Genomic DNA, 24400 nt, shown 5'->3' on the forward strand with positions numbered 1-24400 from the left:
TGATGTTAGTGTGTGTGTTAGGTGGGAAACTTGGCTGGGACTGTAGCTAAGTTCAACACCAGGCGGAGAGGCAATTGTGCATAGTGGTACAAAGGTTGAAAAACTGTACATTTTATTCTTGGATATCTTGCAAATAATGTAATTCTTTTTTTTTTGTATTCAATTCAAAAATTGATTGATCAATTAAATTATTGATTGATTTATTAAATTAATTTAATTTTTATGAGCCACTACATTATTATATTTTACTTATTTGATGCATGTAACTATGGAAGTATATGATTAATAATTACAATCCCGTAGTCCTTGACAATGACCCCAGTGCCTTGGAGATCTAGTGTTCGTTGACCAAACAAACAGCCACTTGAAATCGATGTTTGAGAAAAACGTTCCATTCCGCTTTGAGAGTTCTAGTTGGGAGCACACACTTTCTGAAATTGTTAACGCATAAATCCTGCTGTTTTACCTAAACTTTTGCAAACATAATGGCCTTCCGCTCGGTGGTTACGATGGAGAAGCCGCTCCAGCACATTTCGCTGACGGACTGGTATGCCCGTGTGAACCAGATGCGGAATGTGGCGGATGCCCGGAGGTCGGACGCCTTCGCCATCCGCCACTCATCCCGATCCTTGAGGAACGAGACGCGGATCGAGGGCGACTGGGCCAACTACGAGACAAATGAGGCTCTGACCGATCGGTGAGTGTCCATATCTTATATTAAGATTAACAGCACGATTAATAATCTGTAATTTATACATCAGCATCTCCGAGTTGAATCGCTGGCGGGATATCATTTCCAAGTCCTTCGAGAAGATCGAGCGCGAGATATTCATGCTGCAGGAGGAGAAGAATGCCACGGAACGGGAGCTGGAGGCGTTGGCAGGTCCGATTTCCGTGATAGCCGAGTGCCTGACCATAAGGGACGGTCGCCTCGGATCGGAGATCACCTACGATGAGGCCGACACCGAGATCAAGAACGAACTGGTCGTGCTGGAGAACAACCAGCGCCTGCTGGCCGATCGATGCCAGAAGGCGTGGGAGAAGCTCAATCGTCTGGAGGAAGTGCGCTTCAAGATCGGCCTGGAGATCGAGTTCAAGGTGGAGGCGGTGCAGCTGGACAACTCACAGCTGGCGCTCGATCGCAACTCGGCCAATATCTCATACAAGCCGGATCCCACGAGAAATCCCAAGAAGTAAGTCACACATGGAATGTCCCAGTAGCTCAGTAGGATAACTAACCAATCACTTAGCTCCTGTTCCTACGAGTCCTGGCTGGAGAACGTGAAGAACATAAAGCTGCTGGCGGAGAATGAGCTGGCCGACACGTACGCCATTCGGGAGGCTTTGTTCGTGTGCCGCGAAAAGGCGCGCAACATGCTGCAGTCGCAGCAGGAGCGGGCGGAGCACACCATCCGCAAACGGATCTTCGAGACGCAGCGGGCCAGAAACGAACTGGAGTGGCAGCAGCTCAAGATGAAGGAGGAGATGGAGAAGGCCATGTGCGAGATCCGCACCTCGGAGAATGCGCTGCGTGACAAGACGGATGCACTGAAGCTGGCCGAGACACGCCTGGAGAATCGTGCCCAGAGGTCGGGCATGGAACTGTGCATGGACCAGGCGCACGACATGCTCTGCTTGGAGGTGGAGAAGCTGCGAGAGATACGACGCCGACTGCAGGTCAAGATCGACGAGAGCAAGACCAACTTTAGTCTGCTGGAGGAGCACGGCAAGCGAATCGACGTGGATCTGGAGAACAAGCAGCACTCGCTGATGACGGACATCAGGGCCCTGGACTTGCGCATGCGTCTCCGGGGCGGCGAGTTCGGCTCCAAGGTGGCCAACGCCTCGCAGACGGACAGGAACATAACGCTCACTCGCATGGAGAACGAGATTCCCAAAGACTAGACTTGGGACTATGCCGCTTGCTCACTTATTCAATTCTATTTGCCCTGACGTTCGTTGCACGTTGTAATTTGTCCAAATTATTGTGAATAAATAAATGGTATAACGTTAAAGCTTCTTCTGGCCAAAGCTGAAGGTCAGTTCACCCAGCAGGGGCTTGAAAACCGTGCTCCATTCTAGATGCGTAATGGCTTCTTTGGGTCTCCTTGGAAAGTGCACTCCCTGTCTCACAAACATGTCCCACTTTACGAACTCGCCGGGCACGACAGGTTCACTGGGACCACTGCTTACAATGGATCTGGGGCTATTGTCCTCCACCAACTGCCAGTCCACCCATAAGGCCACTCCGTTGCAGATTCTGGGGCTAAAAAAGGAATGAGGATTGAATCTATGCATAACATTACTGCCGAATCACTCACTGCTTGAGCTCAATGCTGCCCTTCAGGCTGTGCTCTTGGCCAAAGTTACTAAAATCCACACTGAGAACTTCCTGGGGTTCTGAGAGTGCGCGACAGGGATATTCCCACAGGGGCTGCGCCTCCACCAAGGACACTGCCTGCTCTGCTGAGCGCTGTGAAGAATAATAATCAACATTTCAATGGTTAAATCGAAAGTTAATAAGGAATTGCAGACGTACCTCCACCATTTCATCAAACAGGCGCAGATCAAATCCCTCGCAGCTGCCAACGGGCGCTCGAATCTTGTGCAGATCGAGAAACTCCACGGGAAGAGCATAGATGCGCGCCGAGCATGGCGAAATCTTTACACCTTCCGGCAGCCTGTCCTTGATTTTGGTGAGCAGGGTGCCAAAGTAGAAGTTGTCCCAGGGTAGAATCGCATTGAGGAAGTAGGGCTCAGCGAAAATGTGAGTGAGCGCAGCTAGCCGAGAGTCCTCCAGTTCCTCCACCTTGTCCAAAAACTGGACATTCTTAAGCTGGTTGTGCTTAACAATCGACTCGATTAATCTACGCGAGAAGCGATGGGGTTCGTGGAGCAGCACAGACGCAGCACCCAAAGCAGAGCTAGCAAGTCCCAGCAGGCAGCCGTTTCCGAGGACCAGGACATTCGACTTCTCCGCCTCTATGCTTTCCTCCAGGTAGCGCAGGTAGCGCTTGTTTCGCGGTGACTGGTTGAGCTGGCCAATCCTACTGCGTGAGTAGGTCATGTGCAGGTCGCAGGTGCAGGTATGCCGCCGCACGCTCTTCGTGGGCGCCTCTTCGCGTGCATCGAACCAGAGGGAGTACTCATCGTGGTGGCAGCTGAGGTGGAAGGATTTACCTGCCTCGAGCAGTTGCAGGGGCTTGGGTATGTAGTAGATGGCCTGCATCCAGTGATCCCGCCAGGGCACCACATTGGGCAGCGGATGATCCTTCGCCTTCTCAGCTGCCAGCTCCTTCAGCTGTGGATGCGCCCAGTAAGGAGCACAGCTGAGCAATATCTCCCCGTCATCGTCCAGCTGAATGTCCCACCAGTAGAAGACCAGCTCAGCGGCTCCCGGTTGCTTGGACTGCAGCTTTAGTAATTGCGACCGCTGCTTCTCCCGCTCCTGCTTGCGCTGGAAATCGAACTGGAAGATCTCGACGGGATCGGTGAGCGGGCGGAATGCGGAGCTTGGCAGCTGCGACAGCTGGACGTCGTGCAGCGCAGCTTCTCCTTGGCAGCTCTTCAGCTGCTCCGGTGGGTGCAGCAAAGGTTCGCCGTCCAAGTTGGCAATCGTTTTCAGGCTGTTCCACTGCGCAGCTAGCGGAGATTGCGCCACCTGGGCATAGCATCTGGCGCGCGCGGGAATGCAGAGAGCGTCCTCGGTCAGCAGTTCGGCGTGGGCATGGTTGTAGATGCCGATGGCACCCTCGCCAATCAGTTCTGTATCCAGCAGCTCGGCCACTAGCAGATTCGCCTTTCGCGGCATATCCTCGCCCACTTGGATCTCTGTGGATCGCTTTCGGATGAGACGCACCTTGTCGCCAGCTCCGTTGGCCGCCAGAATTTTCTCCGCGCAATTGGCCATTGGCAGGAAGGCCTCGCAAGCGGTCACCGAATCCGCTCCTGCTGCCAAGGCCATCATCGACAGGATTCCCGTGCCCGTGCCGATGTCCAGCACGTGCACCTCCCTGCCCGCCTCACGCATTCCGGCTATGGTCTTTCTCAGAGCGGCGAAGTACTTCTGGTTGCGCTCCCAGTCGTGCAGCATGTCGCCGAATCCGGCGTTGGCCACCTCCAGGTGGTAGTCGTAGTCATCGCCGCGCTCCTGCCAGGAGTTCTGCCCCGTTATCGGGTTCATCACGTGCGAGAAGCAGGACATGCTGCGCGGTGCCGGGAAACGTGACTTTAACAAATTCCTCAACATAAAAACCGGCGAAATAAACACCGTCCACAGTGATGGCACCAGCTGTTTTCTTAGAAGTGCTCTACTACTCGACCTTGCAGAAATAGCTAATCAAAACTAGCGATAAACGAGTCGTATTCGCTTTTAAAATACTAAATACTATATTTAATGCTGAAGCTAAAAATAAACAGGATCTTATATCATGTAGTTTTTATTCCCAACGTTTAAATTATCTGACTAAAAACATAGACACTGTCAGCGTCGCCAGACTAGCACAGAACTAAGCCATCTGGCAGCCCCAGGCTTGTTAGAAAAATATCGAAAGCCCGCGTAAAAATCGATAAGTTCAAACTAAGGTTTATACGGTTTATTAATTTTTTTTATTGTCATATTTGATAAATCTTATTTCTTATATCTACAACACGATTTTCTTAAAACTGATGATCTAGCCGGCGTTTTACGCTAGCCAGAAGCTTAGCGCGATGTCGCAATCCATAATTTCTGACCAAAGGAGTCTCATTTCCGCACTTTTTGTTTTTCTTGGCGGAAACAGTAGAAGTCGAAGGATGCAAGGATGAATCTCCCTTTGGGCAGGACCAATTGTTGACCATAAAATCCACCAGTGAAATTCCCAGTACAAGGAGAACGAGGCAAGCAGGATTCACTTGGAGAAACGACAGAGGACCTTCCATTCTCGTATATTTACTTCTTGAGGTGCTGATAGCGAATGATGTGCTGATCCCGATATCCAACGTATTTATATAGTAACCAGGTAGAATTTAGCCCCTCAATCTACTAAGTTAGTACCTGTCATGGGGTCAAAAGGTCAAAAAGGGTTGGTGAGAAGTTTAGTAAACAAGGTCATAAATACAAATCCTTTTGTTTTGACACGGCTTTGAACTTCGAGCTTGTGCAAACATGTCTAATCGGGCATTGTTGCGCAGAAAAAAGGGTTCATTAAAGTGAAACCAAACCGCTAAGTTGGTTAATTCGTGTTGCTAAAGATATCACTCCTCGCTCTTTATTATCAACAATTTTAGATCTACCGCTTGAGTTTGCTTACACTTATGGGAATTTTATTGGTTGGAATGCTCATTTTCAATGGAAGTAGATTATTAAACAAGTACTACTGCGGTTAGTGTAGGCTGACACCTGGTAGAAAGAGGTTCTCTGCGCCAAGATATTGGATAAGCTAGTTAAGATCTATCATGAATACGATAGTAAATGGCAAAATTATTCAATCGAGGATATTGCTGCTTCAGTTTGATTTGACACTGAGTAAATAAGTAATAAAGATCAAATATGCAATGAATAAAGTGATCTTTTAATATTAAATACAGCTAAAGAGTCTTTTAACTAGGATATTACTTATTTTTCAATACAGCAGCAGAACAGTCTCAATAGAAAACTGGCCATCAAAGCTGGTTATCATAGCCATGCTGATTTGGATCGCCCTGCGGACTAACACTTTTCCTAATTACTATTTTTGCGATGGGAAATACGAGCTAACAACTTCAGTTGGACTGCGAAACCCTTCAAAGACGGTCTATTCGGTTACCAACAATGAAGCGGATAGGTCAAGCGTATAACGTATACGCCGTGTTCATCGGCATGACGTCATACGAAACAATGGGTGGAAAATTCAGGCAGTCGCGGATTACTCGGATATATTGCTTGCTTATAAATGCCATCTTCTTGACTTTGCTACCGAGTGCTTTCTGGAAATCGGCCAAGCTTTTGAGTACGGCGGACTGGATGCCTTCCTACATGAGGGTCACTCCGTACATCATGTGTACAATCAACTATGCTGCAATAGCCTACACCTTGATCTCAAGATGCTACAGGGACGCCATGTTGATGGACTTGCAACGCATTGTGCTGGAAGTGAATCGGGAAATGTTGCGCACGGGAAAGAAAATGAACTCACTACTTCGACGAATGTTTTTCTTGAAAACATTTACATTGACCTACTCGTGCTTGTCGTACATTCTGGCGGTTTTCATTTACCAGTGGAAAGCTCAAAACTGGTCGAATCTTTGCAATGGACTCTTGGTTAACATTTCCCTAACTATCCTGTTTGTCAACACATTCTTCTACTTCACCTCTTTGTGGCACATAGCCAGGGGATATGACTTTGTAAACCAGCAACTGAATGAGATTGTCGCCTGCCAATCGATGGACTTGGAGAGAAAGTCAAAAGAACTCCGCGGCCTGTGGGCTCTGCACAGAAATCTTAGTTATACAGCACGCAGGATAAACAAGCACTACGGTCCCCAAATGCTTGCCATGCGATTTGATTACTTCATATTCTCCATCATCAACGCTTGCATAGGCACGATTTACTCGACTACCGACCAGGAGCCCTCGCTTGAAAAGATTTTCGGATCTCTAATTTACTGGGTGCGAAGTTTCGATTTCTTTCTGAACGACTATATCTGCGATCTGGTCAGCGAGTACCAAATGCAGCCAAAGTTCTTCGCCCCCGAAAGCAGCATGTCCAATGAGGTGGCTCGATTTGAAGTCTTTTGTAGTAAACATTCCTTCTAAAGTTGATTCCCATTTTCAGTTGAGTTCTTACTTGATCTACGAGAGCAGCACGCGATTGGATCTGTTGGTCTGCGGACTCTATCGTGTCAATAAGCGGAAATGGTTGCAAATGGTTGGCTCCATCGTAGTCCACTCAAGTATGCTGTTCCAGTTCCATCTCGTCATGCGAGGTGGTCTCTAGTACTGCAAATAAATATCAATAAATTTATACTCCGTACGTCCGACGTTTTTTACTGCACATTTTTGGGTCGAGTGCTTATTTGAACTATTAAGATTATTGCCAGATAGAAATGACATTCAAAAGATAACCTCCATACTGGAAAAGTCAGACTATCATGATCGCCTTTCGTTCGTGTGACTTATGCGGTAACATTGTCTATTCTGTTCTCCAGATCAGAATGCTTAAAGGTCTCCGAATCGAATCAGTTTCCTCCACATGGCCGATGGCATTCTATGTCTGTTTATGCTCCTGGTGCAGTTTCTTTTGATTTTCAGTAATTAACCTTTGTATTGTAGTTCATTCATTTGGTTAATGCCCTTCGTATCAGTATCATTTCCGCATTTCAATCTTACTTTCAATCAAATCGGGCACGAGGGCTCATTAGCCAAGCACTTGTCATCAGTTCATTCTACAAACTAGTGCACAAAGGACGTCGTCATGGTTTATTGGATGATTAAATTGTATTTCCGCTACTCGCTAGCAATTGGAATTACATCACAGCAATTTTCGAATCGAAAGTTTTTCAGTACCCTATTTTCTCGGACGTATGCTCTAATTGCCAACATCGTGACGCTCATCATGTTGCCCATCGTGATGTGGCAGGTTCAATTGGTTTTCCAGCAGAAGAAGACCTTTCCAAAGCTCATTTTGATCACCAATAACGTGAGGGAAGCGGTGTCCTTCCTGGTCATATTGTACACAGTGCTGTCGCGAGGATTTCGCGATACAGCGTTTAAGGAGATGCAACCATTGCTGCTGACGCTATTTCGAGAAGAGAAGCGATGTGGCTTTAAGGGCATAGGCGGTGTACGAAGGTCCTTGCGGATTCTTCTGTTTGTGAAGTTCTTCACGTTGTCTTGGCTGTGCGTCACAGACGTTTTGTTTCTACTCTACTCGACCGATGCGTTAATCTGGGTTAACGTGCTCAGGTTTTTTTTCAAGTGTAATACCAACAATATTTTGGAAATGGTGCCCATGGGCTACTTTCTCGCCCTGTGGCACATTGCTCGTGGCTTCGATTGCGTCAACAGGCGTCTGGACCAAATTGTGAAATCGAAATCGACTAGAAAACACAGGGAGCTGCAACATCTCTGGCTACTTCATGCCTGCCTCACCAAGACAGCGCTCAACATAAACAAGATCTACGCCCCCCAGATGTTGGCCTCCCGGTTCGATAACTTTGTAAACGGTGTAATCCAGGCCTATTGGGGTGCTGTGTTCACCTTTGACCTCTCCACGCCCTTCTTTTGGGTCGTTTATGGAAGTGTCCAATACCACGTGCGCTGCTTGGACTACTATCTCATCGATAATATGTGCGATGTGGCTGTGGAGTACCACGATTCAGCCAAGCACTCGTGGAGTGAAGTTCGTTGGACAAAAGAAGTATCTGCATTCGGTTCTATTCTATTGTACATATGTATGCTCATGCAACTTCTTTCATTTCAGATAAGCTCCTATGTGATCTATGCGAATAGTACGAAGTTGCAACTCTGGAGTTGTGGGCTTTTTCAAGCCAATCGCAGCATGTGGTTTGCCATGATAAGCAGCGTGTTGTATTACATACTAGTGCTACTGCAATTTCACCTAGTTATGAGGAAGTAATTGTAGTTGCTGTATTAAAGTATGCACCATTCTTAACTAAGGAATTTGATTTATGCGTTTGTAAGAAACTATTTTCTGGCCCGAAACAATTGTAAATGCTTCCGGGCAGCAAAATCGTTCTGTTCTGCGACAGCCAATAATTCCTATTCGATAATTTCCAAATGAATGCGTTCAGCAAATAAATTCAGCTTTGACAGCCACTCGCTGTTGAAATTTAAAACGAAATCACGTTTTGCTGTTGCATACTTTTTGGCGTATGTACATCTGCTCTACGTTGTACGTGATGAAAGTTGCGTCATAAACACAGGCACACAACACAGTGGCGAAATGCTAGAAATGGCAGCAGGTGAATCGGGTGAGTTTAGAGTTAAGGGAGGCATAAATAAAACGAAATAAAATAAATCAAAGCATAATTTTTGCAATAAATTCGTTGCTACCAAACGCCGAATGTAAATCTAATTCCTTCTGCACGCAATACGTGCATCCAAGTTGTGCTCTGTTTCATTTCTGGAATTTAAAGCCATTTTTGCCTTACAATCGGCTTATCGGACGCAATCGTTTTATTAAAAATAGTCAACTCGAAATGAAACTGAAAATAATTAAGCTACAGTGTTTGCATAGAAAAACAATCGCTCTCTCTTTTTCAACTAATCGAGTAACATGGATTTATTTCGATAAGAATTTGTAAAAATCTTAGTTGTATTACCAGATTTTAATATAGCCATAATTTTCTATTAAACGTAGAAAACAGAACTGGTTTAATAACGCCTTCTATATTTCAAACTCAAGTGATGACGACATACATATTGAACCCATTCAAAGTGAGGCGACTTCTGGCGGCATTCCCTATAAATATACATATTAACATGATTTAAATTCGCATCGAGGCACGTCAACACAATTATGTTGGATAACAAGAGTCAAGATTTATGTGGCCCGAATCGAGCGGGCAAACATATAGACGCACGTAACGGATGCGTCGCCTCTACGCCCCTTGCCATTGGGTAGGTGGGCGTGGCCCGTCGCTTGACAATTGTCAAAATCGTTGCCATAACTCACGTGTTGCCAGCAACAGAGGCAAAGGATTTGGGGCTCGCGGGGGAATCGCGATTGGGGGGAGGAGGGACTGACGCACCGGGCATCGGCAATTTGAATTGGAGCTGATTTGCTCAAAATGCAAATTACGCAATGATTTACATTCCGATTGACATATTTTAGGCGAACAGTTTGCACTTCATACCGCCCCCCTCCCCCCACTCCAGCCCGAAAATCCTTGGATCCGCCCTTTACGTGTTGCCGAAAAGAATCCTTGATTTGCATTGCCATTGCCATTGCCAGACACACATGTCAATTGGCTGGGATTAGACAGCCGTTTGATTTTCAATCACTCAAAAAAAGCACATTCAATGAAAAAATATAACCCTAGAACATGTCCTTTGTCCTTTGCATTTGTATGTTTTTAAATCGGTTTCTCTAGAGCTGGAATAAGAACACTAAATGTTATCATAGAGGCTGCGATGAAGATCTTATTTTACGAACCATCCATCTGTGTCATTACTCACACGACCGAGAGGCACATATCCTGGTGACTCCTGTGGTCATCATTATTCTGGCTCGGCCGCTGCACCAATGGGGCATCATAAAATCGCTGAGAGGACATAAACGCGTTATTATATTATGCCTTTGAATGCCCATGACTTGCAGGGCTCCAATGAATGGAGCCCATAGAGAACAGAGGGCATTGTGCAGTGGCCACACGACCCACAGAGGACGACGAGGACTCGACGGACTCGCAGGACACACAGCTCGCACACAGGACACAATGGATGAACATCAGTGCCAGAGCCGCGACGTCGAATGGACGACGTTGGATCGGGGGAAAAGTCGGAGCTGGACCAAGCTGCCGCGTCCATCAATGCAACTTTGAGCGAACGTCAACAGGCAAAGAAGCTATTCAGCTTAACTTGCATTCTCTGGCCTTTTTCCCATCCTGTGATGCCCTCGGCCGAAGGACATAAATTTGAAAAATAACAATATAAGAAGATGTCCTCCAGATGTGTGCGACCAAAATGCCGGAGTCAGGCCAGTGAAGCCCCGTCTAAGGACTGAGGACTGAAAACTGCTCAAGATGCCGGGCAGAAGTTTTTAATGATGCCGCAAAGTCGTTGAACCAAGTTCGATGCACATTCTGTGGATTTGACCTGACTTTGGCATCCTTTGGCATCGACGAAGGGAAAGGACGAGGGCCACTGCATTGATTTACTTGCGGCTCAGGCGAATGTGAGCCACAGCTGTGCGGAATCGAACATTTTGGCCAAGTGAAAGTTCGTTTCTGGGCCGGAAAGTTGCCTGCATTCTCTACTAAAAATGTTTAAATGCTTGTTGCAGCAGTAAAATTTCGACCGCACAGAATTCGGTAATTCAAATGTGTTTAATACACCAACAAGTGGGTCTGTACTTCTTTCAAAAACCAAAACCTGAAGACGTAAATATAAAAACCACACCGCAGATATTGGAGTCACAAGAATATTTATTTGGTTTATTTGAATTGAACAGGCTTAGGGTTAATCATCTTCTCGACTTTCTATCCGTAGAAGCCACCGCCGAATCCGCCAGCGGAGGCCGAGGACGAGGCCGAGGCACTGGCTCCGCCGAATCCGCCGCGCCTAAAGCCACCGTAGCCAGGATATCCGCCACCGAAGCCGCCGTAGCCAGGATATCCGCCTCCGAATCCGCCGTATCCGGGGTATCCGCCTCCGAAGCCACCATATCCGAACTGGGGAGCGGGCACGGCCTCCAGGACACTGAGGAGTGCGAAAATCACAACGACAAACACGATAGCAGCTCGCATCTTGGATGGCTTGTTCACTTTAGATCTTTCCGTTTTGGACTGTTGATCGATTTCGGCCTGGCTGCCTATTATATAAACAGATTCGCCTGGTTCAACAACCTGCTCATCTGGTTCTGACAAAATTGGGTGTCAAGTGTTGGTGTGCTGGTTCCATTCTCGCTAATAAATCGCTACCATCGAAAACCAATACAATATCCACACAATATCCCCATCACCATCACCATCCCCTCGGGAAGACCAGTTTTGGAGTTTGGGGTTAACCTTTCCGCAGACTCACGCATCTGTTGTGGGATTTTGGGAATCACTCGTCCAAAATATCGCGTTCGTATTAGCATAAAATAAAATACGATAAAATACAAACAACAATTTCGAATAATTATAGGTATACAATTTCGCCGGACTTTGTTTTTCGCCTATCACATTCGCTTAGTCACAAACACTTTGTATTCCATTTAATATACATTATGCTAATCAAGCCAGTCATTAATGGGTTTCCATTCACTGTTTTTTTTTTTTTGCATCAAAAAAAAAAAGAAATGTTTTTCACCGGCTTTAGTCTGTTTATTTCTAATTTGTTTTTTTTTTTTTTCATTGCCCAAGGGGATATTTTATTTGAAGAACCTATTTGCGATTCAAGATTTCATTTTTGATAACCTACTTCAAACCATCAACTGTCTTTCATCAGTACTCCAAACAATTAATAATGATTTTTTTGTATATGTGTGTGTTTAATTAAGATGAGTAAAATAATCCATTTGTGGAGTTGCAAAAACCTGTGTAAATGCGATATGTTTATTTACAGAAGAATGACTAAGTCAACAATTTAACCCTGACTTATGATAAACGTTTGTCCAACAGTTTTTTGTAAACAAACAATTATATCGACCTCCATCCCACCAGCTGGAGTTCAATCCGGTTCTGAAGATCTATTCAAGTCTGGCTAGCAGGTCAGAAATCAGAAATTCATAAAGTAGGCTTGAACAGACAGCTGAAAAAAAAAGAAGACGAAAACTTATTCAAAATTTCCGTTGTGATCGAACCGCGAGACATGATGTTGGCCGATGAATTTGAAACGATGTGCAAGAATTATTTTGTAAATTCCATGACTCACGTCTGCTCGTCCCTCGTCCCGGAATCGCTGACCAAGAAGTATCGCAATCGGCTGATCATTCCCAAGGATCCCTACAGTATCTTCAAGCTGAACAGCCGGAATTCCAGCTATCTCCTCGCCTTCCGCTTCCCGGAAATGCGCAATTGCCGAAAACTCTGGATGTCGGATTTGCGCAATCTAAATTGCGAGATTAAAGGCGGCAAAATGAAGAACTTCTTCTTCGCCAATAGCTACCGCAAGTGCTACAACTTTGCCATGGACCTAACCTCGGAGCTAAAGGCGCACTGCGGCGCCAAGAACAATGAGGAGGATACGCAGTCGGGCTACTACTACACGAACTTCGACGGGAATCCGGTCATTCAGACCAACTCAACTGCTTGTCTTTTGCTGGGAACTTCAACTCTGGTACTCTGCCTGATCATCTCGTTTCTAATGTTCGCCATTCTGCAATGGAAGGCATCTCGGCTGCGAGGCAGCAAGTCAGTCCAAGGCGGTCCATGTGAATCCTAGTCAATCTCTTTTGAAAATCTTCTGACATGAGGAGTTAGTATTCCTGGGATATGAATGCCTTTAAGGCCTTGTGGATGAGATTTCAAAGTTCCGATTACCACAGTCTTTATCAAGGATGTGCAGATATCAATATTCTTAAACTATACATTTGGCAAAAGGAATTGTCTTCCAAATCGAACATGTCGTTCTGACACGCTTCGCTTGAGTTGTAATTTGAAATTTTGCGAGATCTAGAAACAATTTCTATGTCATCTGGAGAAATCGCTTCCAAATCATCGGAAAATTTCCAATGACAGCTGAAATAAAAATTATATGTCTGTAATTACTAAATGATTATTTGATTTTTTATGTTTAGTAAGTTTGAATTTAACATCTATTTAGTTGTAACATTTTTCTAGTCTCGTTTTTATAGTATTTTTCATGTGTGATTATTACCTCAGTTTTAATTTACCCTTCTCGATTTCAATGGCGCCCCTTTTTTATGATCCGAGTGATGTATCCATCATCGTGTGGCATATTTGGACAGGACTCAAACCGAAAGATGTTTATGGTACACAAATCTTGTGCCCGTGGCGGCATGGAACTTAAGAAGCTGTCACCGGGATCCTCCCCTTCATCATCCAAGATCTTTGCATCGCGTTTCCCTTTCATCTGACAATGTTGCCCGTGTCATCTACTTTATGCCACATGGGGGCGACTCCATCTGCGTGGATGCTCCGTTCATTAGGTCTCTTATAAATAATTGCTTTTTAACAGAGACAGAAATTATCACCTAATTATAGAGCTCGTCATGGGGGATTCCAACCGTCACTTTGGGGTCTCTGCTGTATCCACTGATTAACGGTGGTTAAATTAGCACTCTTATTAACTATTTATCAGTTATCCAATTGTATCTACACGTTTCTTACGAGCAAGCGAGTTTCCATGTAACATAAAAGTGGGTCCTTGATTAATTTGAACTGTTCACCTCAGCTGCTTTCTGTGGAGAGGAGAGTGGAACGCTTTGTGTCCTTCGAAAGGGATAATACACCGTTCCATAATGCCGCACTTGGCTGGCATAAGGAGGCCGTTTGCTCCGGTATTTCCGTTTGCCATTTGATTTGACAGGAGCCTGTTGTTTGGCCCATAAATTTGTATTTCCCTTTCGAGGAGGACTTCTGCAACATGTTCGCCTGTCAGCAGGAATGTCGTCCGTTTGCCGGCAAACAATTTGCCGCATCGCAGAAAAAAAACCAAAAACAAAGGGACAAAACGCATTTTTCCATCGCCGCCGACGTTCTGCTTTTCAAACATTATTGCAATTTCGTAAATATTGTAAAAATGTTTTACGCTCGAAGCGCCAACGCTTTATGCAAATTAGCAGCACAAACCGTTCCACATTCCGAATGTTAATTTGCATTTCGCATTTCGTCCGGCTGCTCAGTTCACTCCCATCTCGTTTGGCCTGCGGAGAAAAGGGGAATTTTTATTTGCATTTAAATATATTACATACTTGTTAACCTTCCAGCTGCTAGACTGGATCCGTACGTATCCGTACGTATCCGTATATCCGTGCATCCGGATCCGGGATCTGGAGTATCGGGGAAGATGCTTCTGTGGCCACTTCCCCTTTCCCAGTTTTTGGGAATGCGTTTGAGAGCACTGCTGCACATTCTATTGTGCCCCGAATGGCAATCTGTACTTTTAATTGCCCTAGAAAACCGAGATTTCCACAATCTTAATCCACTTTGATTGTGGCTTCGCTTTTCCAACATTTGCGGCTAGGCAAAAGTTTTCCCTTGCTGCTTGCTGTTTGTGCCCCTCGCCTCTTCTCTCCACAGCTTTCCTATCCACTCCTCGCCCGTTTGTTTATTTGTTTTCGCTTTAATTAAGTTTTATTATACAAATTAACACATGCGGGTGAAATAACACACACTCGCAGATGCAAATGGAAGCCTCGAGCTGCTTTGCCAGTGTGCGGCGGGGTTATGAATTTTTAATTAAATCGTATTACTAAGTCAATAATTAAATAAGCCATGTCATCGCCAAACGCCTGAGTGACAGTTTCGTAAATGGAAAACTTTCACATATCGACGAGAAGGTAATTGTTTGTGTCTCGCAAGATAATCCAATCGAAAGAGTTATCCAAACGTGATTATGATTACAATCTTTCTATAGTTCAGTTTGTGCCCTAGCAAATTGTAGTTTATTGGCCCTTAAGCGCAGTAGATTTTCCAAAAAATAAACACAGCTCCCAGTCAAACACACAGTGCCCGTGTTTTCTTAGAAAATGTTATTTATTGGGTTTTCTCCTTCAGTGCGTCACATCTGTATCGGTATCTGTATCTCTGTCTGTGTCTGTATCTGTATCTGTATCTGTGAATGTATCTGCATCTGTGTCGGCATCGTATAAGTATAAATATTAGTCAGGTAGGCGAATATGCCGGTCCTAATACGTTTTTAAGCATTAATGCAATTTGGCTAATTGAAATACATATGCATGAAGTAACCTCATGGGGCCCATTAAAGCTAGCCGCGCCATCACAGCGGCGGATAGGCGTTCTTCGCATAATTGGCGGCCACACAATAGTTGGTGGCCCCAAAGAAGGAGCAGACGCCACTGCCGCTGGCACCACTCGATCCAAATCCCCCGTAGCAGTTCGTATAGTTCTGGCACGAGCGCAGCTCCAGCGGCCCAAAGTTGAGGGCGTATGCGCCGGGGGGCGGTGGCGGCTGTGGGTGTGGGTGTGGCATATTGGCATATTTGTGCATATTATTGCTAATCGGCGCCGGCACCAACTGAGGAGCCGTATCCAGAAGTGTCCTGGAGCCCACGCTCCGTTCGTTCCGCCGGAATTTCGCACGCCGATTCTGAAACCAGACCTGAAACGGGCGTCCAAGTAATTGATAGGGGAATTAGCTGCAATGGATTGTTAACTAAGTTAGCAGATAGCTGCTGGAATGTATGTGCAACACAATGGGATACGGTGTGGCTTTCTATTAGGTGAACACTTAATATTTAAACAGGTATCATCGAAGCTTACCAATGCAATTAAAACCCACCTGAACTCTGGCCTCGCTCAGATGCACCTTGGTGGCCAGCTCCTCGCGAACAAAGGCATCCGGATAGTGAGTGCGTTCGAAGACCTTCTCCAAGGCCGTCAATTGGGCGGAGCTGAAGGTGGTGCGATTCCGGCGCGGCTTCCTCGAGTGGTGGCCACCACCCGCCGGCAGATTTCCGGAGCAGGGAGCTGGCCGATCTGCGCCACCGCATCCTGCGCCAGTGGGGCCTGCAATCAGGGAGCCATTAAATTGGGAATTTTCACTTTCACTTTTACTTTTGCGTTTTCCTTTTCCCGAGGGTCGAATGAAAAATCTCTTTGACGGACTGAGGTGAAAAACGCTCGTAAATAATCGATAAGAGCCAACGGATATCAATTAATTTGGCAGCCAGCTAGGAAATTTACTTTTATGGCTTGTCGTGAACACATAAAATTTTGCATTCCGTTTGATCCGTCGGCTGGGGGCCACGAAAGGAGTGGAGTGGGGACTTTGGGGCTTTAGGGAGTGGGAGGGGGGGTCATAAACAAATGGCATGAGCCATAAAATATCTTTTGACGACATCGGCGGACAGCTGTCTACTAATTTCGTCGCCCAACAAACATGAGCTAGCGCATTTACGATCTATTAATTAAAGTGAAATTGTGACATTAAGCGGTCATAAGCGGGCTCCCTGCTTCAGGCGACCATTAATTGATTTTCCATAGAATTGGCTTGAAAACCGATTTACAAAAGACTTAAGCCGTTTTCCTTCGAATTTATCTATTTTCAAACTAATTGGACGGAATGCTAGGGAAAAAATTAAGCATTTCAGCTAAAAGCCGGAGGAAAAAACTAAAATGAGATCATTATATTATTATATTATATGGTTTTATTTTGCATGGCTGCATGGGCTGTAGTGAGTATTACACTCTCCTTCGAGTTTCAGTTTTTAGTCTTGTATCGATAAATTGCTTCTGATTTCTCCGCCTCGCAGCCTGCTGGAATTTCAGGGTGGCCATCGCCGTGAGTATCCCCATCGCCATCAGATATCCTCCTACCCACGCCATTTGTCTCAATTTGTCAGCCGAGCTGTCCACGGAGTTGGGAACTGCATCGTAGATCAGCTCGGAGCACTCCAAGTACACGGAATAGTGGGAAACGGGAGCAACTGCATCGGCAACTGATGTCCCAGGGGATGGGAAGGGGAGTTTGGGGCACTGAGTGAAGGGAAGATCTTTAATTTGAATTGCCAACGAGCGATAAAAAACAGTTGCGGCTTAATAAAAAACCAACAAATCGAAAGGGAAACCTCAATCAGATTTTCAGAGCGGCAACGGCAAGGGGTGAAGAATGACTGAGCAGTTGCACTGTGAGAAATCAATGGGGGTTGGGGCACTGCATGAACTACTTGCTACAACAAATAAATCATTGTTAAAAGGGAGTACCTTTGCATATTTCCAATAAAATGTTATCGAATCATATTATAAAGTGAACAAAGTTCACCTCGCCTTTTAATCTATGAGCATAACAGATAGATTCGATTTTTTAAGTGGCAGGTAAACTGTTTTTCTTACAGTGCCTGGATGCTACTGGCACATGTTACAATCCGATGGAGCGACGAAAATAAACGAGGGGTGAGGGGGGGGGGGCGGGGCTAGGAGTAGTGGCAGTGGAGTGCGTGCTGCGTCTGGGACTGGTTACAGTGGGACTGGCGTTTTATATGCTCCACTTGGAAATTATAGTCGTGGCAGCTAGTCGCTGCCTCGGATGCTTCAAAGGCATGCGGCCACTGAGGGAATATCATGTCAGCTTTGATTACGTTTTGTCATGTTGACAATGTTGAAGTGTTGTCGGCTCGGAAATGTTTCCTCTGCCACGGATAGAAATCCAAAAAAAAATATAAGCACGGGAAGAACTTTACACGAACTGCCAGAGTTTCGGTTCCTCTGCGTTTTTCGGTGGGATCTTCGTTTTCGGCAAGGATAGCGCTGCAAATTATGCCAGAGCTGCCAACCAGTAGCAATATGTTGACAGCTTTCTCCCGGTCGGTTAATGCGCAGACTATGGGGCACTGGGGGCACGGAGGGGTTAAAGCCGCAACCGCAACAGGAAAAATGCACGGAGATGACATTGCAGCGGCATTGGGAGCAGCGAAATGAGCGAATGTCGCCCACATCTGGCACCTAATTGTCATCCATGAGTTGCCCCACGGCCCCCGCACATTTATATGAATTCTCCCACCGCATATACGGTAGCACCTATTTGTGCATATCTAAAGATATGGCAGCTGTGCGAATAACGTCATAAGTTCTCTTGGCCCGCAACTCGCACGAATCTATCATTTATGAATTAGGCACAGTAAGCCTCATAAAGTTGCAGAACTCAAATGCAGATGTAACTAAACTCCTGTGGCATTACGTATTCTGTTGCACATAATTGAGCACATCTGTGAACTATGCCATTTAAGAGGCTTTTAAAATTAAATGAACCAGTGCTCCACACCCAGATTAATTACATTTCGAGAGTGATGAATATTTTTGATAGAAAATAATAAAAACAGTATTCATTTTGGTTTTCATGGTCTAATTCAGCCATGAAAGCCTTTGACTTTGAATGAAAATGCAATAACATTCCAACATAACATTGCACTTGCCTGACCTGAGTAATGGGTATGTGATAGTCGTTTATCTCGACTTTCTTTCGTTTTAATATGCAAAAATTTACCTAACTATCTATAATTCAAAGCAGATTGATTGATTTGTTTTGCTTTTATTGCAAGTTTTCACATTTCACTCACAGAATTTTTTATTTATCTGCACTATAAGCACAAGATTGTTCCATTTGAACTCACCGAAGTTGCTACTGAGTTCCATGGCCATTTTTCCCTTGGAATAGGCGTCGTGTTTCATTTCCATGATATTGTCCACGGAGAATCTGTGAATTTTATCCAGGTTCCTGCCACTTTCTTCCCGATCCTCCAGCTTGTCCTCGGACTCCAGGTTGTGCGATTGGTGAGATGAGTATATCTCGCCGGAAACCGTCGGTCCGTAGTAAAAATTTCCCGGATTACCGACGGGCAGCGAATGCAATTGCTGCTGGTAGTTAAGCATGTTTAGGATATCCGTCTCGAGTTTTACTTAAAGGTTGAACTCTTAACTTTGGGCTGTATTAACTGAACAACAAACTGAACTCAAGATAATAGAATTGATTTTTTCGAATTTTAAACTCAATTCTTAATGTGTCCGATTGATTGAATTAATTTGTGCAATTTGTGTTATGTTCGCCTGCCGCAAATGGGGGCATCCTGTGCGAACTTGGTAATTGGATTAGCACACAACACATAAACGAGTTAATTACGATAATTGTCGCGACGATACTAAACCGTGCCAAAGTCGTGTGCCCACTGAAATTAGCCTCAAAATCGAAAGAGTGCTTCGCCAGATCCCATGCCCATCCCCCATCTCCCATCCCCCATCCACCATTCCCCAGAAGAATCCAATCCGAAACATATGAACATATGTGCCTGCCCGCGATCGTCGAGCGAGTCTATCGATTCTGCGCCTAATTATAGACCGGCGATCTGCGATTGGTTGCTGCTCCTCCTGCGCCGGTGGTGATTCCTCCATCTTGGGGGCGTTTCACTTCGAGTGGCTGGCTGGATGAATGAGTGTCTGAAATACGAGGTGAAAAGTATCAACAAGTTTTGGGCATTTAAGCAGCAATAAATACCAATTAGCCAGAGGGTTTGCTCTCCGGTTGACATCATCCTGCCTGTCACCACAGGCCATGTGTCTCTGTCTTTGCTGTCGTCCTGAATCGGTGCTCCCGTTTCGCAGGATGTGTCCGTTGTAGTTGCATCTGAAGTAGTTTCGGGCAACATCGGGGCATAAATCTCGGCACGCACAGTGTTTGTCATCCTCCTGAGCTAATTTCCATAACCACAACATCTTGTTCATTTGCCCGGCAAAGTGGAGCGATGGAAATCGGAAGGCTGGGCGGAACTGGTTAGTTAAGTGCATGTTTGTGGATCCTTGCGTTCTGCAGCTGTGTTTAACTTTACCTACGAAGGTGTTTCCCCATTGTTCTACATTGTGCTCAGCACGTTGGTATATAGACGAATTGATCTGGGTCACTCCTAAACAATACTGTGTAAATTATTAATAATATATCACATCAACGCTGACGTTCTTGTCCTTCGAGAGAGAGAGTGAGTTGCCTTTCCTTTAATTAAAGTATTTAAGTATTAAAGTGACTAGTTTCGCTATATCTGCTTATAAAACAGATTAGCGTCCAAGCAATGAGCTCCTTTCATTTTCTCATTTGTTGACCGAAGTTTGCGACTTAAGTTCCCCGCTTTGTATGAGGACCCATGTCAGAGAGAAAGTCCTTGGACTTTGGTGTGCGGCAAAGGAGGACTTCCGCTCATTAGATGTCCCTGCAAAGCTGGCTGGCTATTAATATTCTAATATTTTGCTTTTGGCAAAAGGAGCAGCTTGGCTGGAGTGCCGGCTTACACACATTTTCCCATCCAAATTGAGCTGTCACAAAAGTTTATCCAAACTACTTGACACTTCGCTGCCGGTTTTCGGGTGCGCTTTTCCACTTTTCCTACATTTCCACATTCCCACCTGCAAGGGAACGGAGTGGAGTTGCCTCGTCCGGCTCGCTTCTAGTAAATTATCTCACGTTTTCGTGTGCGAAAGTTCTTGAGGAATGTTGCGGTGTGTATTTTTAATAAAACTTCAAAGTTTCTCCTACTTGCCACGCTTTACTATGTCTCGCAAACGTTTTTCTTACCCAGCTCAATTTTCTTCGTTTTCAGCGGTTTCCCTCTGTTTTATTTTATTTTTATTTTCTCTACCTCATTTTATTTTTTAACTCTTGGAATTCTTTGTCACGAAACATTTCTCGCGTGCTGCTGCTCCGCCTGCTCCTCATCCTGATCCTTTTGCTCCTTCTGCCGGTGATGTTGCTAGTGTTTTGTGGGTGTTATCCATGTAATATGGTTACCCAGACAAACTTTGGCCGGGAAATTCTTCCAGCAAGTCAGAATTCGAGGAGACAGTTTTAATGCTGTCAGATAGAAGTAAAGTAACTAAACTTGTCAGTTGCCTCGCAGGGAATTCGGTGGAATATCATGTGCAATCCAAACGGGATAAATATGCGCAGGTAATGTCGATTACGATGTCAAAACGTTGCGTTGAACAAATAATTGTGGGTATTTACTATACTTGGTATGGTTGTTTAATATAATACACTGTATAATCCATTGTTTAAATGGCATTAACTAGGAGGCACAAGCGTATCAGAGTCATCAATCCAAAATCCCGGAAAACGAGGAACGCAATACATCAATGCGTGACAGTCTGTAAACCAGTTTGGCACTTTTTTTCTAGTTTCCCGCACACAGTTAACAATTTCAATTTCCTTTGAGCCACTCAAAAGAGGGTTTTTTTGGCCAAGTTCCTTTGAAGTTCATGTTGTTTGTCAAGAAAATGAAATTCACTTGACGGCGATTATGCGGCAAGCATTTAAACGCTTCTCGTTGAATTCGCTCGCTTTCGCGAAAGTTTTGCAAAACATTTCCGATGCTTCACAAAATAACCGAGCCACGGCGGAACCGCAACACAAGGACCTGCAACATCGGGGAAGGAACCCATCAGGCGCCCCTCGTCTACGTCTACGTCTAAGCCCGAAATGCCAAAAGCGCGAATGGCACACAGCGAGGGGAGGGTGCAAAAGTTTGGCCTAAATCACTTAACAGAAAACAAGTGTTGGCATGTGCCTCCTCTCCGCCGGACTTCCTGCCCCTACTGCGCCTTCTGCAGAAGGCATCCCAGCTCTGGCTTTCCGCCCAGCAGAAATATCGCAAAAGTTGCAGTGCAAACTTCTCGCATACCCATTACTAGAGCAAAAAGATTAATCCAGCTCAGAAGCTCTTTAATTTTTTTTAATAAAATATCTATTTTTGCTGAATATCTTATGCCGAACCTAAGACATATGTTTATTTTTCACTTCTGAAAGCAGATAGATCTTTGAACTTAGCCCCAACTTACTCACTGGGTATTAAATCCGCTAGCCTTGCCTTAAATCCTTCCGGTTTTAACCTGCGTTGCTGGATTATTCACGACATGTTGGAATCAGGCATCACAACAAAGTTGTATGGCAAATGAAATATAATAACAAGAAGTAACCGGAAGCATCAGACTAGGGAACTTTGGTGCCCACCTCCATCTGCGCCCCAAATGTGGGGCTATGCGTAAACAGAAAATCAATTAATGGCTGCAAAAAGTGAGAGGATGGATGACAGGCGCCCTCTGGCGGTTGGAAAAGTCGAACTACTTGCATTCCATTTTTTGCTGCATACTCTTGGACTTTTTTGTATAAGTGTTTATACACCCAAGTTATGTAAATGCGTGCGGCTTATAAACATAGGTATTAATCAATTAAATACACGTTGCGTGCGCGAAAGGCATTCAAAAATGGTTCGAATCAAACCTGGCAAAAAATTGAACACAACCAAATTGCAGTGTGTTTTGGTGAAAGGGGTATGGCATAGGAAAGTAAAAGGAGGATTTACATTAATTACGGCACGGAAAAGCCTACTGACTTTTATTGTGACATAGGCCTGGCAACTTACCCAAGTCACTTAAGCTACCCCCTTTCGCCATGCCCATATATAGTATAGTATAGTATAGTATATAAAACGCATGAATATTTTATAGGCTTCAGCAAGCAGGACGAAGTGGGCGGCAGCAGTTTTAAAAGCCCTGTTAAGAGACTTTCACTTTGGGCCTTCTTTCTGCCCAGATGTCCATTTAGACGCACACACTGCGAGGTGGTGTAGCATTCCACATTGGACTTTTGGACTCTGCTGGCCGGGCGAGAGGCATCAATTTTTCAAAGCCTTGACCGAGGCAAAAATGTTGAGGCATTTTCGATTTTTCCTTCTTGTTTGCCCCTTAAATGGTTTGCATAATTTATGCATTTTTTATGCCAAACATTTCATTTTTGCTGAGCCGCAACAAAGTCGAGTCGTCTCCAGTCCGAACTGGCTCATTTAATATTTATCCAGTTGAGATTGAAGGGATTATAGTGTGGAATATTGGACTGGCGCAATTGTTTTTTCTCTCTGCTGGCCAAGAATTTTAATTAATGTTTTTGCAAACACCAACATAAGCCAAATAGGCTGTCCAAATGCTCCTCCATCGTCCGTCCGCATCGCATTTATTCACGGGAATTCCAATTTTTGATGCCATGTCCGAACGCAGGAGCATCAGCATCAGCATCAACAAATCCAACCGCAAAACACGACAAATGCCACAAAATGTGGTTTTTGCAAACCCGTGTTATCGGGTTATCACAATCCCGGCTAATTCGTGAAAATTTAGTTTATCGAAAATGGGAAAAATTCACCATATGAAAAATCAAACCTATTGTATTGCATGTATTTGGTTTATAAATTGTATAATTGTACCCACTGTGCGTGATCATTAAATGGAACGAATATTTTACAGCCGACTTAAAAGGCATTTATTTTTCAAAGGAAAAGCGGCCAAAAACTTGATTACATTTGTGCAATTAATTAATGCGCGAGGCCCACTTTTACACCTGCCAAAGGAGTCATTGCCAAGAAAGAAAGCAAGTCTCTTAGCTAACGAGTTTGCCACTTTCTCAATCACTTTCCCTGTTTCTGTGCCCCATTTACAGCCCGCCCGGTGCCCCCGCGATGGGGCACCGGATGCTCTAATTGCATCTGATTGCAGTGACAGTTTTTCCACCAACTGACAGCTGCAGCGGCAACAAAACGGCGGAGGCGAAGGAGTTGTACCCCGGCACGAAGGACCAAGTACTGAGTGCCCGTGCATCCGTTCCGTATCCGTTGATTTTCAATCCGCGATATTCCTTCCATGCCAGTTTCCACGCCTGTTTGCTCCTCCGCCCACTGCTCATCCGCTGCACTGCTCATCCGGAGACAATCGTGAGCGAAATTTAAATGCTGCTGACTTTGCAGCTCACTGAATGACAACTATACGGCGAGGGGAACAAAAATAATGGAAAGGCAACAAGCGCAGCAAAAAATGTCGATTGAAAATGTTCAATCAACAAAATGGTATTTCGCTCAAGCGAATTGTTAAAGGCGCTTCCTGAAATGTGGCGCAAGCTCAATATGAAAGTTGCTACCAAGATGAAGTCTTATCCAAATGAAAATACTTCTAAAAAGATTAGCTTCTAGAATTGATGAAAACTTGTAGACAGCTTGTTATGAAGAATTAAACAATATATATAGCAGCTGGTCACAAAATTGCA

The 24400-nt window shown here is 44.9% G+C and overlaps 8 protein-coding genes across 9 annotated transcripts; 4 read left to right on the top strand and 4 right to left on the bottom strand.

The window, feature by feature from the left end:
- Positions 1-53: 53 nt before the first annotated feature.
- On the top strand, positions 54-2088 carry CG3085 (uncharacterized protein). Of its 2 annotated transcripts, NM_001274220.2 has the most exons (4): positions 54-138; positions 304-697; positions 762-1193; positions 1251-2088. In NM_001274220.2, exons 2-4 carry the CDS (start codon positions 486-488, stop codon positions 1903-1905), a joined length of 1299 nt encoding a protein of 432 aa, NP_001261149.1. In that variant the 5' UTR covers positions 54-138; positions 304-485; the 3' UTR covers positions 1906-2088. The 2 variants fall into 2 exon arrangements, with proteins under 2 accessions (NP_001261149.1, NP_611752.1); NM_137908.4 differs by lacking the exon at positions 54-138 and having other exon boundaries at positions 298-697.
- Art7 (Arginine methyltransferase 7) lies at positions 1919-4269 on the bottom strand. The gene is made up of 3 exons (NM_137909.5): positions 2540-4269; positions 2322-2473; positions 1919-2266 (listed from the first exon to the last, which is right to left on the bottom strand). Exons 1-3 carry the CDS (start codon positions 4202-4204, stop codon positions 2011-2013), a joined length of 2073 nt encoding a protein of 690 aa, NP_611753.4. The 5' UTR covers positions 4205-4269; the 3' UTR covers positions 1919-2010.
- A 341-nt stretch (positions 4270-4610) lies between these two features.
- On the bottom strand, positions 4611-4946 carry CG43659 (uncharacterized protein). The gene has a single exon (NM_001274221.1). The coding sequence runs from the start codon at positions 4918-4920 to the stop codon at positions 4660-4662; it is 261 nt and encodes an 86-aa protein (NP_001261150.1). The 5' UTR covers positions 4921-4946; the 3' UTR covers positions 4611-4659.
- An 845-nt stretch (positions 4947-5791) lies between these two features.
- Positions 5792-6956, top strand: Gr59a (Gustatory receptor 59a; the record flags this gene model as incomplete). Its single annotated transcript, NM_166585.2, has 2 exons — positions 5792-6733; positions 6795-6956. The coding sequence occupies 2 exons, from the start codon at positions 5792-5794 to the stop codon at positions 6954-6956; spliced, it is 1104 nt and encodes a 367-aa protein (NP_726287.2).
- Positions 6957-7433: 477 nt separating this feature from the next.
- On the top strand, positions 7434-8597 carry Gr59b (Gustatory receptor 59b; the record flags this gene model as incomplete). The annotated part of the gene is made up of 2 exons (NM_079094.3): positions 7434-8378; positions 8442-8597. 2 exons carry the CDS (start codon positions 7434-7436, stop codon positions 8595-8597), a joined length of 1101 nt encoding a protein of 366 aa, NP_523818.2.
- Positions 8598-11111: 2514 nt separating this feature from the next.
- On the bottom strand, positions 11112-11499 carry CG9877 (uncharacterized protein). The gene has a single exon (NM_137910.3). The coding sequence runs from the start codon at positions 11446-11448 to the stop codon at positions 11182-11184; it is 267 nt and encodes an 88-aa protein (NP_611754.1). The 5' UTR covers positions 11449-11499; the 3' UTR covers positions 11112-11181.
- Positions 11500-12407: 908 nt separating this feature from the next.
- On the top strand, positions 12408-13396 carry CG13538 (uncharacterized protein). The gene has a single exon (NM_137911.3). The coding sequence runs from the start codon at positions 12497-12499 to the stop codon at positions 13067-13069; it is 573 nt and encodes a 190-aa protein (NP_611755.2). The 5' UTR covers positions 12408-12496; the 3' UTR covers positions 13070-13396.
- Positions 13397-15330: 1934 nt separating this feature from the next.
- CG9876 (uncharacterized protein) lies at positions 15331-19497 on the bottom strand. Its single transcript, NM_137912.2, has 3 exons — positions 18942-19497; positions 16112-16338; positions 15331-15931 (listed from the first exon to the last, which is right to left on the bottom strand). The coding sequence occupies exons 1-3, from the start codon at positions 19198-19200 to the stop codon at positions 15590-15592; spliced, it is 828 nt and encodes a 275-aa protein (NP_611756.1). The 5' UTR covers positions 19201-19497; the 3' UTR covers positions 15331-15589.
- Positions 19498-24400: the final 4903 nt, after the last annotated feature.

The sequence above is a fragment of the Drosophila melanogaster genome, chromosome 2R (assembly GCF_000001215.4).
Source record: "Drosophila melanogaster chromosome 2R".
Taxonomy (NCBI): domain Eukaryota; kingdom Metazoa; phylum Arthropoda; class Insecta; order Diptera; family Drosophilidae; genus Drosophila; species Drosophila melanogaster.